A 17,162-nucleotide genomic window follows, 5' to 3' on the forward strand; every position below is an offset into this window, starting at 1 on the left:
TTTTTTTTTTTTTTTTTTTTTTTTTGCAGTGGATTATAAAAGAACATCTAGTAACTTGCTCTGTTTATTTTAGGTTGATACCGTAAAGCGCTTGCTAATTAAAAAATTACCTCCTGTTCTTGCCATCCAACTGAAACGATTCGACTATGACTGGGAAAGAGAATGTGCAATCAAGTTCAATGATTACTTTGAATTTCCTCGCGAGCTGGACATGGAGCCTTACACAGTTGCAGGTGTCGCAAAGCTGGAAGGAGATAACGTAAACCCAGAGAGTCAGCTGATACAACAGAATGAGCAGTCTGAGAGTGAGACGGCAGGAAGCACGAAATACAGACTCGTGGGTGTGCTGGTGCACAGTGGTCAAGCAAGTGGGGGACATTATTATTCGTATATCATTCAAAGGAATGGTGGAGATGGCGAGAGAAATCGCTGGTATAAATTTGATGACGGTGATGTAACAGAGTGTAAAATGGACGACGACGAAGAAATGAAAAACCAGTGTTTTGGTGGAGAGTACATGGGAGAAGTGTTTGATCACATGATGAAGCGCATGTCATATAGGCGCCAGAAAAGGTGGTGGAATGCTTACATACTTTTTTACGAACGACTGGATACCATAGACCAGGGTGATGAGTTGATAAGATACATATCCGAGCTTGCTATCACCACAAGACCCCATCAAATTATTATGCCATCAGCCATTGAGAGAAGTGTGCGGAAGCAGAACGTGCAATTCATGCATAACCGAATGCAGTACAGTTTGGAATATTTTCAGTTCATGAAAAAACTCCTTACATGTAATGGTGTTTACTTAAATCCTCCACCAGGTGAGTATCAAGAATTTAGCTTCTTAGGGGTGCCCAAATGGCTCAGTCAGTTAAGCGTCCGACTTCGGCTCAGGTCATGATCTCACAGTTCAAGCCCTGTGTTGGGCTCTGCACTGACAGCTCAGAGGGTGGAGCCTGCTTCAGATTCTGTGTCTCCCTCTCGTCCTCTGCCCCTCCCCCTGTTTTACACATATGCACTTTCTCAAAAATAAGTATTTTTAAGAAGTAAGCTTTCATTTAAAAAAGAATTTACCTTCTTAGTGATGAAGCAGAACTCTTAATTTACTTGCAGGATTTCCTACAGGCGTCAACACATTTGCATTTTTACGTTGGGCTACTTTAAAGCCATGTTTCAGATGACTTACCTTTGAGCAGCATGTATTTTCTTGCTGTTTGGAAAGAGAGGAGCTTTTGTTTATTACACCAATTTGGTTTTGACTCCAGCATTAGTTTGAAATATGCTTTACTGAAGCAAGAATTTCATAAGTAGCCGGGTGGGGTGCAGTTAGCAAAGTTAAGACTTCTGGAAATCAATGGAAATGCAGACTTGTTTGAAAATGGAGCTTAGACATAGAAATTTGCTTGTTTGTTTTTAACGTATCTGCATTTTTTTATAGGGCAAGATCACCTGTTGCCTGAAGCAGAAGAAATCACTATGATTAGTATTCAGCTTGCTGCTAGGTTCCTTTTTACCACAGGATTTCACACCAAGAAAATAGTCCGTGGCTCTGCCAGTGATTGGTATTACTTTGGGTTTTCATTCCTATTATACTTAGTTTGGTTCTTTAATATATGGCTTTATTTTTTTCAAATCGTGATAATGTTGTTTCAGATCTAGAATGCAGAACACAAAAACTCTTGGTAGCAGTAGTGAGAGAAATCATACTAAAATAATTATGTGGCCTTTTTATTGTTCAGAAGCTGGCTTTTGCTTATGTTCTCGTGTCATATCTTTGACATCCCTGTACAAAATATTACAGGATGATGCTTGAAAGTCTAAGCTATTTAATGAAGAAATTATTAGTTTTAGCTTCCCTAGATTAAATTCTGCCATAGATTAAAAACATAAATAAAATGAGTCTCCTAAATTACAAACTGTGAAAGTATAGAGGCCATTATAATACCTCGATTTAACGATTTTTATGTGTTCATCTAGTGGTAAGATGTCAAGGGAAGGTTGGGGGAGGGATTGTTTTTGTCATCGAACCTAGGAATGGTTTGGTAATGAATTTGTAGCTTTCATTTCTCTGTGTTGTCACTTTGTGAGAATAGACCAAGTTGTAGTAATTCTCTGTCATTTTCATATTGGTACTGGAAGCGACCATTGCTGGTTCTCTCCCTCCAGTAGTAAAAGAAGGTCTTTGATTTTTATTGGGTTCATAAAGACCCAAATCTGTACTATATATGAGACACATCATTGAATTGGTATTCATAGATTTTTGTGTTTTGTCTTAGGTATGATGCATTGTGTATTCTCCTTCGTCACAGCAAGAATGTACGATTTTGGTTTGCTCACAATGTCCTTTTTAATGTTTCAAATCGCTTTTCTGAATATCTTCTGGAGTGCCCTAGTGCAGAAGTGAGGGGTGCATTTGCAAAACTTATAGTTTTTATTGCACATTTTTCCTTGCAAGATGGGCCGTGTCCTTCACCTTTCGCATCTCCTGGACCTTCTAGTCAGGTAATTGCCGGGTTTTCTTTCTAATGATTAAATGCTTACAAATCTCTTTCCTGGAAGTTGAAGTCACAAGTATATGTACATCTGTTTCATATGTTTGCCTAACAAATGTGTGTGCACACACACCATACCACTGATGTCTAGGAGTTCCATTAAAGGTACTTCGCAGCAATGAATAGCAATTATTGACTGTTCATTCAGTTACAAACAGTGGCTTAATTATACATATTGTTATGTAGGTTATTTCTAAGGTTTTTTTTTTTAACGGACTTGCATTTATTAAAAATTAAAACAGCATGGAAGGCTCTATAATGAAATCTACCTCAGATCTTCATTCCCTTTCCTAAGAAGCATCCCTTTTTAATCGTCTCTTGTGTGATTGTTCCTTCCAGAAATTTCTGCCTGGATTGAACTTACTGTGTGAACACACGTGTGTGAGTGCACGCGCACGTGTATCCCTTTTTTATGCAAATAGAAGTACATTGTACCTATATCTTGTCACTGAAAAATAGCCAATGTTTTATCCTTTACAGGCTTATGACAACTTAAGCCTGAGCGATCACCTACTAAGGGCAGTTCTAAATCTCTTGAGAAGGGAAGTTTCAGAGCATGGGCGTCATTTGCAGCAGTATTTCAATCTGTTTGTAATGTATGCCAATTTAGGTAAGAATTTAAGTTTTTATAATTGTTTTAACCTATTAACTGGCAGAGTCTTTTAAGCCAAGTAATGAAACCTTCTTTACTGCACTTTTCACTTTGTACTTTATTTATGTGTATCTCTGCAATAGACACAGGTCAGGATCTGTGTCTTAGTCATCATATTTTTATGTCTGGATTTGAAAATACTGGTTCCTAGGCCCCATCCCACACCAACTGAATCAGAATTCTCAGAGCTAGCACAAGGAATCCACGTTTTCAAAAAGTCCCCAGAGGGTTGTGAATATTCACCCAGGTTTGGGGAAAGGACTTACTCTGTACGTAAGTTTTTGTTGAAGTAAAGTAAATTAAAGTTAGAGATAATATAAATGTTCTGTTACCTATTATTTATGTTATTATCTCTGTTTAACAAGACTTTTCTTTTCAACGCAACCTTTCTAACATCACCTGATCAGTGATTCAATAATACTTACCTTAAAAGTATGTTATCCTATCTTATATTTAGTCTCTGTTGTTTTTGATTGTATTCAAATTTTGGTGTTTCTCCCCAACTCGATTGCAAAACTGCGCACTAGCTTCAGTAAATGTTGAACGAATAATGAGAAATATTCAAAAATCCTTCCATCGTCATTTTGGTGTTTGTTAATTGGCTCTGTATGAGGTAAATTTCCTATGGTTGAGGTCAAGAGTCGCATGCTCTTCTGGCTGAGCCAGCCAGGTGCCCCTAAAATTATAAAAATTTCTTACTGACCAAGTGTTAGTGCACTGATCCCCAAATGATTTATTGAGACATTCCTTTTAGAATCTTAGCGATGATAATATTTGGCCAGATTGGGAACTGATTCAAAGACTTAGGTGATTTTTTAAATGACTTTAAAAGTTTAAAAGAAAAAAGAAAAAAAAAACATACATCCAAAATTAAGTTCCAGAAAGAATCAAACATCCCTGTCATTCCATGTTTGTTTTGTATGTGAACCTACTGATCACCAGTTGATCTCCGGCTCTTTTAACATAAGCGACATTCTACTTTTTGTCTCTGTAATTGGTTTTTTCCTTTATCTCTCCATACTAGAGATGCTTGGTTATTTGTAGTTGAGAAGGGAGAGAGTATGTATGACACAAACAAGCAAGTGGAATCTATTTCAAACTATGAAATATCAAATTTAGGCATTCACAAAAATCCTATTTTGTTCAACTCTCTTTTTTAGGTATTGCCTATTCACAAACCATACATCATTGGTCCATAATGTAATTAAAATTTCCCTGCTAAAAGCAAATACAGATCCGTAAACTTTAACATGAAATTCTTAAGACCACATATGCTTTCGGGTTCAGAATTATTTAGATTTAAGAAAGGTAAGGCGGTATATATATCACGAATTATGTAACATCCCTATAGCAGGATCCAAGACAGCACCTTATAAACATACACATTAATATTTCTACAGTAAAACACGAATAGTGTTAATTTGTGGGGATAAATGAAGACTAGAAATAGCCTCTTGTCACTTCAGGCTAGCTTTTCCCAGCAAACACATTTTGGCACCCAACTTCATGAAATAATTTTTGTTTATATTTATGATAAGAGCTTTTTGAATCTCAGGATTTCAGATAAGGGATTGTGCACCTGTATTCATTATACCTTTTGGAATGTGACAATTAAAAAAAGTGTCTTGTCTAATGGGGTATAGAAGCAAATAGAAAGATAACTGACATAAAGTATGTTAATGGTTATAATAGGGAAAGTACAAAGTGCTGTGGTAGTATATCACAGGGATACCAGATCAGATTTGGGGAGTTTAGGGGACTTAATGGAGAAGTTGATGTGGGAATTGGTTGCTGAGTTTTCCATCCAGAGTGAACAGCAGATGCAGAGACTTAGCATAAACTCAGTTTGGATGAAGTGACAGTTATTCAGTCTAGAATTGATCTAAGGTGGTGATGGCAGGAGCACTGGACAGGATTCTCTGATGAGGCTATTGTGGCAAGCCTTGTGAGGGATTCTGGACTTCATCCTAAGGGCATTGATGAACCATGGTAAGAGTTTTTAAAGGACATATCTTGTAGAAAGATCATTCTGACCACAGTGTGGGATGGATTGTAGGGAAATGAGACTATAGATTGTTAAAATGATCTATAGCAGAAGATCGTTGTGGCCTGTACTGGGGAATGGACAGTGGAGTGGGGGGGATCCAAGTGGACAGATTCTGGTACTTTGCAAAGTCAGTAGAAATCAGTGATTGGATATTAAGGAGAGGGGAACACAGAAGAGATGTTAAGAGTGATGCCAGTTGGGAATTTACCCAAGGGATATAGGAGTGCTGATGCATATAGGGGCACATGTACCCCAGTGTTCCTAGCAGCACTTTCAATAATAGCCAAATTATGGAAAGAGCCTAAATGTCCATCAATTGGCGAGTGGATAAAGAAGATGTGGTTTATATATACAATGGAATACTACTTGGCAATGAGAAAGAATGAAATCTGGGCATTTGCAGCAACGTGGATGGAACTGGAGGGTATTGTGCTAAGTGAAATAAGAGAAAGATACCATGTTTTCACTCATGTGGATCTTGACAACAGAAGACCATGGGGGAGGGGAAAGGGGAAAAAACAGTTACAGAGAGGGAGGGAGGCAACCCATAAGAGACTCTTGGATAGTGAGAACGGACTGAGGGTTGATGGGGGCTGGGAGAGAGGGGAAGGTGGGTGTTGGGCATTGAGGAGAACGCTAGTTGGGATGAGCACTGGGTGTTATATGGAAACCAATTTGACAATAAGTTATATTTTAAAAATTTGCCCAGGATTCCAACTGAATAGATAGTGGGGGCCATGTATGGCGGGGGGGGGGGGGGGACCAGAAAGACATGGATAAGGGGAGTGAACGTTCAGTTTGGGTAAATTGAGTTTGAGCCTATTGGATACCCAAATAGTGATGTTCATTATTCAGTGGAATACTTAAGATATTTGTCTGTAAGTCTTCTGGAATCCTCTGGGTGACAATAGCTGGAACATGAAGCCATTAGAGTGGGTTTGATCATTCAGGAAAAGCATACAGAGGGAGAAGATAGCCTCGTGTGGGAACTTTGAGGCGCATTGATTTTTCAGAGACGGAGGAAGGAGGACTCACAAATGAGACCGAGGAGAGGAGGTTGAAAGAAAATGTGAGAGGAATCCAAGTAGGAGAGGAAGTAGTTACAGTTTAGAACTATTCCTTAGCTTTGCTCCAAGAAAGGGGGAAGAAACCAAATTTAGGCATGGTTTTCGAGCAGCTTAGCTGTGGAAGAAATTGGAGAGGCAGTTTACATAAGAATTCTTGTTTCTCACTTAGTTTTCATCATCCTCCCTAACGATGAGGATGGCACTGTAGGTTAGTCCCCCCAGATGCTCAGGCCATAGAAGGTGGTCGTTTTCTTTATGCCTGGTTTGACTGGAATGTCCTGGTCTTTATTTCACCATCTTAAAACTTAAATCCAATTATGTGACATAGCTTTTCTGTTTGGTTAAATAATTCTCTGAGTGCTAAGAGTGGTCTCGTGATTATAGAAATTATAAAAAAATATTTTATGTAACTACTGTTATTACGAAGCCCTTACCGTCTGAATTCTTTTCTCTTTTGTAATTCTTCCCGCTTCTTCGTCTTTCACTGTAGGTGTGGCAGAGAAGACACAACTTCTGAAATTGAATGTACCTGCTACCTTTATGCTCGTATCTTTAGATGAAGGTCCAGGTCCTCCAATCAAGTATCAGTATGCTGAATTAGGCAAACTGTACTCGGTAGTGTCACAGCTGATCCGCTGTTGCAATGTCTCTTCAAGAATGCAGTCTTCAATCAATGGTAAAATCAAATGCCCCATTCTTTACATTGGGTTTTAAATACTGCTGGCCATATGTAGTGCCCAGTTAATTACTTTTAATTCTGAAGATGTTTATAAAAACAAGAGTCCGACTATCTGTGCTTTGGAATATTTTGTAATATTTTGGGTTCTATACCTTTTTCACATGTTTAAAGGGGATCTTTTTTTGTCTACTTGCTACTGAGGTTGATACCTTATGAAGTAGTTTACGAATTAACTTTTTATATAGGAAAATGGCAGTGTTGGCATTTAAAGTTTGCATCTTATCATCTTGGTCTATCTGGTTATTGTAATGCCTGATACTCCTTTCTTCATTGTTTCATTGTACTTAAGAATATTGATTTAAAATGTTACTTTTTGAAAATACAAAATTCATAAGCTGTTTTCTGTGGTGAAACCTGTAGATTATTGTGGAGAAGCCTATTCGTTTTTCATTGATGACAAATCTATATTCTAGGTAATCCTCCTCTTCCCAATCCTTTTGGTGATCCTAATTTATCACAACCTATAATGCCAATTCAGCAGAATGTGGCAGATATTTTGTTTGTGAGAACAAGTTATGTGAAGAAAATCATCGAGGACTGCAGTAACTCGGAGGAAACTGTCAAATTGCTTCGTTTTTGCTGCTGGGAGAATCCTCAGTTCTCATCTACTGTCCTCAGTGAACTTCTCTGGCAGGTTAGGAAAATAAACATTCATACGTCTCTATAATTTGTCATTTGTCATTCCTTTAAACAAGTTATCTCACCACGTCTTTCCTGATTTTAGGTTGCATATTCCTACACTTACGAACTCCGGCCCTATTTGGATCTGCTTTTGCAAATCTTACTGATTGAGGACTCGTGGCAGACTCACAGGTTTGATCCTCTTTTTTACTTGCCCAACTTTTAGACTAACTGAAATTGCCAGTCAGCACTTTTTTTTTTTTAATACCTCCTGGAGATCTAATAAATGTGTCCTCTTAAAAGCTTAAGAGTGAATAAAAAGTTGCCCGTGTTGCATGCTTACCACTAGCTGTCAAATTTTTTTTTAATTAAGGAAAACTAGCATAAGCTTTTGGTAAATATGTTAATTTCATTAATGACATGCTAGGGTTCTTTTAAAATTAGTCACATGAGGTAAGGTAACATTTGGTTATCTAAAAATAGTCCTTAGGTAAGTTAAGCACAGTGAGTTCTCATTATTCATGGTAGTTACATTTTCTAAAGTTGCTGTGAACACTGAATGGGGGAGTGCTGAACCAGTGCTCCTGGGGGAAATACGGGGTTGGCTTCCTGCAAGCCTCTGGTTGTGTTCGTGTCAACCAATCTATACATAACCTTTTTTAAAGTGTGCTTTTTTTTTTTTTAAGTTTATTTCCTTATTTTGAGAGAAGAGAGCAGGGGAGGGGCAGAGGAAATCCCAAGCAGGCTCCACACTGCCAGCGCAGAGCCCAACATGGGGCTCAAATGCGCGAAACTGTGAGACCATGACCTGAGCCGAAACCAAGAGTCGGTCACTCCACTGACTGAGCCACCGAGGTGCCCCCTTCTTTTCTTTTTTTAACTGAGGTTATCCAGCATAACTATCCCCTCAGGCTTTCTCCAGAATTCCTCCGTTTTTTTCTTTCTGTCCTAAAGTTTTAATGTATTATCTTTAATCCCAAGAATTATACAGATGATGGTGAAGTATGGAATTAGTTGACAGAAAACAGTTCAAAATCTATATATATAATGGACCACCTCCCATCTGTCAATATAATAATTAAAACAGCAACTTGAAAACAAGTTCTATAACAAAACACTTAAAGAGAAATTACAATTTTGAGTCTTGGTGGGTATTGCAAATGCCAGAATTCATGAATCCATATTTCCAGATTATCTCCAAAATTACCATCGTAGATTCAAGTCCTATTACTGTTTGTAAAAATAGGATTAAACCAAAAATCAGTTTTCAGGAGACAAAAAAAAATCAGTAGTTCCAAAACTATAACCGTGTATTTTGAGCACTGTCCAGTACCCTTCTCAGCAGGAGTCTAGGATTTGACATTTTTCTTAAGAATTGTTTTTAATGGGGGGCACTCGGGTGGCACAGTTGGTTAGGCATTGGACTCTTGACTTTAGCTCACGTCATGATCTCAAGGTTCATGAATTCAAGTGCCGCATTGGGCTCTGCAATGACAGCATGGAGCCTGCTTGGGATTCTGTCTCTTTCTCTCTGCCCCTTACCCCACTGTGCTATATCTCTCTCAAAATAAATAAACTTGTTCTTTTTTTTTTTTTTGAAAAGTGTTTTTAATGGAATCTTTCACTCTCTTCATTTAAAAATATTATAAGCATGTATAGCTTTAAAACAGTTGGTTACATCTTAGTTTTCTTGAGTTATTGAAGCAAGCAGGAATGGGAAAGGCACGTGTGCTGGAATAAATATGGACAGTTGAGTTTTGTGTAATGAGATTAGTAAGGTATTGTTACTATGAATCACTGGCCCAAGCTTGAAAATAATTTTCTCATAGTGAGCTTTGAGTTCATTCGGTAAGCAGTGTATGAATATTTACGGAGTATCTGTCTACCATGTGCCTGGCACTAGCAGGCATTGGGGAATAAAGCAGGCAAAGATAATATTGATCAAAACAGCATTTGAAAGCAGTTAATACTAATGGGAAGAAGATGTGATGTGGTAGAAATAATGCCTTATACTTCATTATCACTTGAAAAAACTGAAGGCAAAAACAGTATACACTGAAGTGTTTCAGATTAAACAGCAAGAAGCCTGTACATGATTGATTGATTAGTCTGAAATTATTAAACCTTGCAAAATTGCTGAAGTCATGATTTCCAAACAAAAGATTTCAGGAATGCATGTAATGCAAAAAGAAAAACCAAACTTGCGTTTTTATTTGGAAACATTCTAAGTAAAATTTATGGTTTATGTAAGGCTTTTTGTTTTTTTGTAATTCCTGACTATACAGGTTGTGTTTCTTTATGGAGGTTAAATTCACCATTTTAACTGGTTTAAAGTATACAATTCAGTGGGTTTTAGTACATTCACAGTGTTGTACAATCATTACGACTATCTAATTCCAAAACATTTTTATCATTCCAAAAGGAAACCCCATATGCAATTAAGCAGTCACTCCCTATTACCCCCCATCCCCCAGTAACGACTAACCTGCTTTCTGTCTCTGGATTTGCCTGTGCGCTTCATATAAATGGAATCCTGTAAAATGTCCTTTTGTGTCTGGTTTCTTTCACTTGGCATAATGTTTTCAAGGTCTTCTGTGTTAGAGCATCTGTCGGTACTTCATTCCTTTTTATGGCCAAATAACACTCCATTGTACGGATATACCACACTCTGTTTATTCATTCATCCATTGTTAGACTTTTGGTAGTTTCTACCTTTTGGCTGTTGTGAATACTACGGTGAACATTCGTATATGTGGTTTTGTTTTTTAAACCTCTGTTTTCAGTTCTCAGAGTAGAATTGCAGGAAGGTAAATTTTTTATTTTACTGTTATTTTTTTAGTTAAACTGCAAAGTATTCATAACCTAGGATTTACCATTTTAACCATTTTTAAGTTACAATTCATTGGCGTTCACTCTGTTCATAATGCTGTGTTACCATCACCACTATCCATCTCTAGAACTTTATCATCCCAAACTGAAACTCTGTGCCCATTAAACCATAACTCCCCATTACTTCATGTCTTCACGACTGAAACATGTTGTAGCATGTGTCTTAATTTTATTCCTTTTTAAGGCTGAATAATAATCCACAGTGTGTATACACCCCGTTTTGTTTACTGGTGGGTGAGGTTTTTAACACAAAAGAAACAGGGTGCTTTTTTGCCGCTATAATTTTTTTAAGTTGCTTATTGAGGTAGGGGGGAGAACAAGAAATCATTGACTGTATATTGTTCTTTTGTGACTTGGCACAAACTGAAATGAAATCACCCATCTTTGGCAAATCAGCTAAATTGTAGTAGTATTGGTGAAGATTACTTTATCGTATAGCACCTCATGATTAGAATTCAAGGTCATTTTGTACTTCCAAATTATATCACTGTGTCACAGTCACTGATTTCTAACTTCCTAAAGAAATGCAGCTTTATAAAAGGGACTGACTTGAAGCAAACTCTTAGGTACAGCAGTTATAACATTAGTTGTTAACTTTAAGTTTGTATTACTCTTAGTGTCCTAAATTCACTTCCAGTAATGTATTTGAATTACATCACAAAATCATTTTGGATTGGTAACAGGTTGGTAAGAGCACAGACTGCTAGGTGGCTGCCTGATCTTGGGCAAGCCGTTTAACCTGTCAGTACCCCTTTCCTCCTCTGTTCAGGGGTTTGACAATAATGACCTGCTGTCTAGCATTAGTACATTCAAGGAATGTTAGCTGCTGTTTGATCTTTCAGGTTTTTATATTTGGTTCTTTTTCAGAATTCATAATGCACTTAAAGGAATCCCAGATGACCGAGATGGGCTGTTTGACACAATCCAGCGCTCGAAGAATCACTATCAAAAAAGAGCATACCAGTGTATAAAATGTATGGTAGCTCTTTTTAGCAATTGTCCTGTTGCTTACCAGATTCTGCAGGTGAGGGTTTTTTCTTACAGTTTTGTACAAATTGGAATCCAAGTTAGGGATTCCATTTTTAAAAAAAGGAATAGTGGGAATTTGGAGTTATTTTAACTTTGAGAAATATTCCAGAGCCTTTTACGTACATGGTTTTATTTTCTTTTGAAGGGCAACGGAGATCTTAAGAGAAAGTGGACCTGGGCAGTGGAATGGCTTGGGGATGAACTTGAAAGACGACCATATACTGGCAATCCTCAATACACTTACAACAACTGGTCTCCTCCAGTGCAAAGCAATGAAACATCAAATGGTTATTTCTTGGAGAGATCACATAGTGCCAGGATGACACTTGCAAAAGCTTGTGAACTCTGTCCAGAGGAGGTAAAAAAAAGAAAAAAAAAAAAGAACAAAAGAAAGAAAGAAAAAAGAGCCACAAGTGTATAGCAGATAGAAATGAAAGAAAGCAATTTTTTCCTTTATAGGCCAGTGTAGTCTTCGGTTAATGAGGGAGCCGCCTTCTAGAGAAATTTCTGAAATTGCCTGAAATGTAGTCTCTCTGAGAGAATCCAAATCAGGTTTTTTCATCTGCTTTACATTTGTTGCTCTTCAGTAAAAGGAAAGTTGTACATCCGTTTTGTAGGTTAAGTTTTTATTTCAACTAGAAAAAAAAACAATTATGTAGGCAGATTCAAGTTTATTTTTATCTTTAAATATTTAAAATTAGGAGCCGGACGACCAAGATGCCCCTGATGAGCATGAGTCGCCTCCACCTGAAGATGCCCCGTTGTACCCCCACTCACCTGGATCTCAGTATCAACAGGTAAATGGGGGGCGGTTTTTGTTTTCATCCCTAGAACCTACTTTTATGCTTTATTTAAAGGATGACTAAGTTTTTTGTTGTGACTGCAAAGGAGTAAAGACTAGACTACCTTTAGGGCATGATCAAAAGAATAATCGTTGGGACAGGGTCACAGCATGATGTGTTTCAGCTCCTCCCTGTTGTGTTTTCCTGGTCAAAAAGGTGCCCTTCTTTGTACTCCTATGTCCACATAAAATGATACTTAGTAAAAGGGATTATGACATTTCCTGTTAGAGTCTACAAATGGATTCCAAAGACATTTAAGATGTGGCAATGAAGGAAATTGTTCTTGGTTACTTAGCCTAACCAAGACTTCAATGACAGTAACAACTGTTTAAAAAATACCAAGGATTTGACAGATTTCCATAAAATTTCCTATAAGATCAGTAGCTAAATAAATAACATTTAAATGATGAAATTTTCTAAACGAGAACTTTTCCTTCTAAAACCAGATGTGACTAATTCACATCTTTTGAGGCAGTGATGTTAAGTGTCTGTCTGACTTCAGCCCTGGTCATGATCTTGTGATTCATGGGTTCAAGCCCCACATCGGGCTCTCTTCTGCCTCTGCCGTCAGGACAGAGCCTGCTTCAGATCCTTCGTCCCCTGCTCTCTCTGCTCCTTCCCCACTTCCGTTCTCCCTCTCAAAATAAGTACATTAAAAAAAAAAAAAAAATTTCCCCCCTTGGTCAGAGGTCGGGCGCCTGGGTGGCTCAGTAGGTTGAGCGTCTGACCCTTGATTTCGGCTCAGGTCATGATATCAAGGTCTTAATGTCATTGAGCCCTATGTGGGGCTTGTGCTGTGGAGCTCTGCACTAGCAGCAGGGACCCTACTTGGGATTGTCTCTTCCTATCTCTCTGCCCTTCCCCTACTAGCTCTGCTCTCTCTCTCAAAATAAATAAGCTTTTAAAAAATAAAATCTTTAAAAAAAAAAAAAAAAAACAAAACCCCCTGCTGGGCTTGTTATAGCTCAGGTTGCTGGGCCCCCACTCCAAGCTTCTGATTCCTTTAGCTCTGGGGTAGAACCAGAAAAATCTACATTTCTGACATGTCCCCAGGTGATTGATGCTTGGTGCTAGTCTGGAAACCAGTTATATTTTCGGACTATATTTCAGGCTGGAAACAGAAGCATACTGAATAGTTCGAAAATGCATATTCATAATATTTATTTTTGTAATCCAAATTCTAGAAAGATCTAAAATCTTCTTGCTTGGTGGGAATGTACAGAAAAATGAGGGTTCATGGGTTTAAAATGTTACAAAAACCAAATTCACAAGGAAGAAAGTTCCTTTCCTCAGCCCTGAGAAAGCTCCTGTATTACTCATGCTTGGTTAATCCAGATCTTTAGCCTTGTTTTGTTTTTAGTGACACCACTCTGTGTTCAAGGTCGCTGCTAATGCAGATGTCCTGTGACCAGATTCATCATTATCCTATAGAAGCTTCAAGGTGCTTGGAAGAGTCAGAATAGATGTATTCTGGCTCAGAAATCATTTTTTGTAAATGTTTTTTGACAATAAATAGGCTATAATCTCTTTATTTGTCAGACTTTGGTCTAAATAATTTGGGGCACTAAAAATCACTTCAGCTAAAACTTTACACAGACCTACACTGCTTTTATTTGGGGCTCGGGGGGTTGCAGTTTAGGTGATGTGTGTTTTTTTGTTTAAAAAAAATTTTTTTTTAAGTTTACTCGTTTTCGAGAGAGAGAGAGAGAGCACAAGCTTGGGAGGGGCAGAGGGTGAGGGAGACACAGAATCCGAAGCAGGCTCCGAGCTGTCAGCACAGAGCCGGACTTGGAGCTCGTGCCAACAAACCGTGAGATCGTGACCTCAGCCAAAGTCGGCCAGTTAACTGACTGAGCCACCCAGGGGCCCTGGGTTTTTCTCTTCCAAACCATTTTTTTCCCCTTACCATTAGGCCCAGCATATTGACTTTCTGTAAGTCCCAGGAATAAAAGAAATGTTTTCAGCTCATGATTTTGAAAGTTTAATACGTGAAAAAGTCTTAACGTAGATGTCTTCTCCCCTCTCAGAATAACCATGTGCACGGACAGCCATATACAGGCCCAGCAGCACATCACATGAACAACCCTCAGAGAACTGGCCAGCGAGCACAAGAAAATTACGAAGGCAGTGAAGAAGTGTCCCCACCTCAGACGAAGGATCAGTGAAATGCACATACTTAACTGGTTCCATCAAGACTGTGCACCCAGGCCTTACAGTCCAACCTTTTTCTGTGTCTGGCTAATATTTAAAACTAGAAAAACTATTCCTAATCAACATGGAGTGGAGAGTTTATTCACTGTCTTATCTGCAGAAATTTGCTGTCCATATATAACCCGCCTGCAGTGGAAAGTGTATAGTGTTTTGTAATAAATGGCCTGATGCTAATGTGTAAATGGCAAAGGTGTATATAGTATATTAATGTTTGACTGTTAATTCTTAAGCAAGAAACTTTTCTTGAGACTCACAGATCTACAAAAACTACAAAAGTTAATTTTCTTGTTCTACCCATTGCACTCTGCAACCAGTGTTGCCTGCCTCATGGCAGTTGGATCTATTCCTTTACAAAAAAAAAAAAAAACAAAAAATACACCACCAACAACAAACCAGAGCCCGTCCATGTCAACCACACCAATAGTTTCATGTTAATTCTTTGCCACTGGAGGCAGTTTTACTATGAGCAATGTAAGGCTGGTAACCTTTAAATTATTTGGTTGATGTGGAAAATTGGTGATGTAACATTGTTTCTAGATCTTTTTCATTGCCTTTTTATTCTGACATTAGGTTAATCACTTTGAAGCTATAGTTAAGCTGTAACATTTAGCATGGCTTCACACCAGGTTAGTGTAGCCAATGAGGAAAAAACTACCATAATGACCGCGGTTGTCCCAGTGTGACAGCTGTATCGCTCAGAGCTTTTCCTTCTCACACCTAGACTATAAATATAAAACAAGGGGAGACGTGATTAAACAGGCGGTTTTCAGTTACACATAGGTTGCTTATGTCTAATGTTTGACAGTTCAATCTCTGGGTGGGATAAAGAAATCTATGAGTAATGGGAATTTTTAAAGATTTAAAACAAATATGCAAAAATTTGCTATGCCAGGATGCTTGGAGCATAATAGAAGACTGTATTTGGTGTGCTTGTTTCGTTTCTTTGGTAGAGCTTATTAGGTGAATCTTCTAAAACTTTCCTTCTGCTGGACCCCAGTGAAGTGGAAGTCACCAGAATCCCACCATACTTGGAGCACCACTTGCCCCAAGACGTCTGGCTGAGTTTTCTGCTCAGTCACAGTTTTACTTGAAAGCAAGACTTGTCCTAGCTCCTTGTCCATGATTCCAAAACTTTCCATGTTTGAAGCAGGGTCTAATTAAAAAGGAAACTACTGGTTAGTTAATTGAGGTATCATAATTGCAGCATAAACATTTAATTAAAGATAAGAAACTCATCAGTTAATACTGTATTTAAAAGCGAATTGGTAACTTGAATGTGTGTACTTTTTGGAACCTGTCTAAAAACCAAATACCCCTTCAGATACAGTCCACCCTCTTCTATTTAAATATTTTGCTGTTTTATTTTATAGAAATTATTTTGCTGAATTCACAAATAGAATTTGATTTACGAAGAACTTTTTGTCCTGTGGTGTGTTTTTGTTTTTGGGTTTTTGGTTTTTTTTTGTTTAATTTTTTTTTTTTTTTTTTTTTTTTTGTCCATTTTTGTTTCGTTTTTTTGAAGGACTGCACATTAAAATTCTGTGCATAGCATGCTTAGGCATGACACTGAATTCAGGAGTTCAGTCACGTTAAGTTTTTGTGCACAGAAAGATTCAACCTTTGGCCCTTTACTAAAGATTTAGAGAAAACAGGATGTTGACGCTGTAAAAGTTTCCTAATCAATCTTGTACTTTTTGTATGTTTTTTATATACATGTATATTTAATGAGCACAAGCTTGGTTGTATTTTTTACAATTCAGTTAATAGGAAAATGTTTTGTCAAAAAGGCTATAGTTGGAACTGAACAAAGCAGAAACAAAAATGAGAATTGCTTTATTTTGTGATTAAAAGGGGCAGGTATTTAAGATAAAGCTTTGGGTATCTTATTTGCAGCACTCCATAGTTCCATCAATGCCTCAAGGTTTTCTGTAAAATTAGGAAATTTTAACACCAGATAGATCCTGTTTTTCACCTTAAATATATTATATCTGGATTTGTTAAGTTTGAGCAAAAGTCCTATACACTGTTGGCAGTTCCCAAGTGGTAGCTTTAATGTAAAAGTTGCTCAATTCCAGGCTTCCTTAACAGTGAACAAGCAGAATAGGTTAACCTTACTGGACAAGTTGCTGTCGTTAAATACACCCATCTCACCATATGAGAGGTGGGTTTTGCATTTCCCACTCCTTAACAAAGTATGTGATGTACTTAATTTAAAAACTTTACTGACTTCCTAGACACAAAAAACTTGACATTTGAAAAGGCTGTGAATTTTTCTCCTTGGAGGGAGGATCCCACCTTGGTTGCTTTGAAACCACAATCTCTCCTTGGTGCCAGGTGAGGGCTTGTGAATCCCTATTCCCCTCCATTCGAGGAAGAGCTGTCCGTGTTGTGACCAGGATCCAGGGAAAGTGAACAGGGAGGTTTCTTTTTGTGCGAATTATTTTCTCTATTTAACTTCTTAAGCATTAACATGTAAGCAGAAATGTTAAGACGCATGTTATTGTAAG

The 17,162-nt window shown here is 37.9% G+C and overlaps 1 protein-coding gene across 4 annotated transcripts in view; it reads left to right on the forward strand.

The window, feature by feature from the left end:
• The window catches only part of USP9X (ubiquitin specific peptidase 9 X-linked), a 129,871-nt gene extending 114,865 nt beyond the window's left edge, over positions 1 to 15,006 (forward strand). For all 4 annotated transcript variants that reach the window (XM_045472936.1, XM_045472937.1, XM_045472938.1 and 1 more), the window contains 11 exons: positions 74 to 827; positions 1,445 to 1,568; positions 2,283 to 2,508; positions 3,039 to 3,168; positions 6,815 to 7,000; positions 7,477 to 7,697; positions 7,788 to 7,876; positions 11,441 to 11,597; positions 11,748 to 11,960; positions 12,304 to 12,399; positions 14,472 to 15,006. In XM_045472936.1, coding sequence (XP_045328892.1) covers positions 74 to 827; positions 1,445 to 1,568; positions 2,283 to 2,508; positions 3,039 to 3,168; positions 6,815 to 7,000; positions 7,477 to 7,697; positions 7,788 to 7,876; positions 11,441 to 11,597; positions 11,748 to 11,960; positions 12,304 to 12,399; positions 14,472 to 14,609 — 2,334 coding nt within the window. In that variant the 3' untranslated portion in view covers positions 14,610 to 15,006. The remainder of the gene's footprint in view (positions 1 to 73; positions 828 to 1,444; positions 1,569 to 2,282; positions 2,509 to 3,038; positions 3,169 to 6,814; positions 7,001 to 7,476; positions 7,698 to 7,787; positions 7,877 to 11,440; positions 11,598 to 11,747; positions 11,961 to 12,303; positions 12,400 to 14,471) is intronic.
• Positions 15,007 to 17,162: the final 2,156 nt, after the last annotated feature.

Source organism: Leopardus geoffroyi, chromosome X (assembly GCF_018350155.1).
Source record: "Leopardus geoffroyi isolate Oge1 chromosome X, O.geoffroyi_Oge1_pat1.0, whole genome shotgun sequence".
NCBI classification, from domain to species: domain Eukaryota; kingdom Metazoa; phylum Chordata; class Mammalia; order Carnivora; family Felidae; genus Leopardus; species Leopardus geoffroyi.